A 1,273-nucleotide genomic window follows, 5' to 3' on the forward strand; every position below is an offset into this window, starting at 1 on the left:
TCAGATTTCGATTAATTGAGCAGCCTTATACTTCAGTGGATATACGTACGCAGTGTCGATGCCAAACGTGTCTGCGGTGAACCACTTCATACACAAGGCACACTGCAGCTCCACCTCTCCCAGCTGCCTGCCGCTCTCCTCGTCTCCGGATCCGGTCAGAGCGTCAGCGGCCTCCGAGCCGTCGCCAGCCGCTTCCTGTCAAATATCAAAGTGACGAAATAATTCAAAAGCAAAGCCACGAACAGAACGTATCGCACGCAATAAGAAGAACAAACCAGACGCATTTATAATAACGTATGACGATGTTACCATTCCCTCTTTGCCGTTTGATGATTCAGTGTCCATGCTGGTGGGAAGTTCCCCAAATGCAGCGTCTCTGAAAGGAAACAGAAAGATCCATGAGATGGTAAAAAAAACAGATTTGTTGAGTCTGTACTAAACAAACATGTTTTCTTACATCTGGAGAACAACATCTGTAGGTCAGGGGATCTCCACAGCCCCACAGAGCTTCATTATAACGCTTCATATTTCACCTTTATCGAAGAAAAACTGCAGCTTCTTGCAAATGGATATTATATTTGGCCATATTGTGAATTTAATAATATTGTGATTAATTACGCAGACCTATATTTATCCAGCTATATACAGGAGTTCATTTCTACTCGTTAACAATACAGAATAAAGTCTTAAAGCGTGTTGTCGTCAGATGTTCACCTCTTCAGTAAGTTTATATAATTAGAGCACAACAAACACTAAATATTAAACTACTATAATTCAACATATTACCCGATCATTATCTGTGCAAAGTATTCTTATGTCCCAAAACAAAGAGGTGCTAAAAAAAAAAGATTCTTTAAGGTTTAATAATGAGAAACTTTCTCAAAGTCAAAATATTTAAACATTTTCTTAATATGTTGAGATTTTAAGGCATTTTTTTAAGATGCTAAGTCAAAATACTGATTAATATTCACATTATATTAACTTACTGAATCCTTTTTAAAGGTCACACAGGCAGAAATGGGTTCACATCTCAACCTTAACTAATGTTTTTGATTTGATTTGATTGTGTACAGCTTTATAATCAATATATAATCAATATATTAGTTACAGCTCTCCTCAGACACACATTGTGTTCACATATCTGATTATTAGAGGGACAAATCAATAACTTACCAAGTCTCAAATCATACCTGCTGGATTGTTAAACATTAAATAACCATTAAACAGTCAGATAATATAATATAAAGGTGTTTAATGCTTATAAAGAGCAGTT

The 1,273-nt window shown here is 36.2% G+C and overlaps 1 protein-coding gene across 1 annotated transcript in view; it reads right to left on the minus strand.

Moving 5' to 3' along the window:
- The window catches only part of LOC118333391 (set1/Ash2 histone methyltransferase complex subunit ASH2-like), a 1,706-nt gene continuing 433 nt past the window's right edge, over positions 1 to 1,273 (minus strand). Inside the window, exons 2-3 of the mRNA XM_035668999.1 lie at positions 310 to 376; positions 1 to 195 (exon numbers count right to left, since the gene is read on the minus strand). Of these exons, the coding sequence (XP_035524892.1) occupies positions 1 to 195; positions 310 to 376 (262 nt within the window). The remainder of the gene's footprint in view (positions 196 to 309; positions 377 to 1,273) is intronic.

This window comes from Morone saxatilis, unplaced genomic scaffold, assembly GCF_004916995.1.
Source record: "Morone saxatilis isolate NCDOM2014 unplaced genomic scaffold, NCSU_SB_2.0 Contig22, whole genome shotgun sequence".
NCBI lineage: Eukaryota > Metazoa > Chordata > Actinopteri > Moronidae > Morone > Morone saxatilis.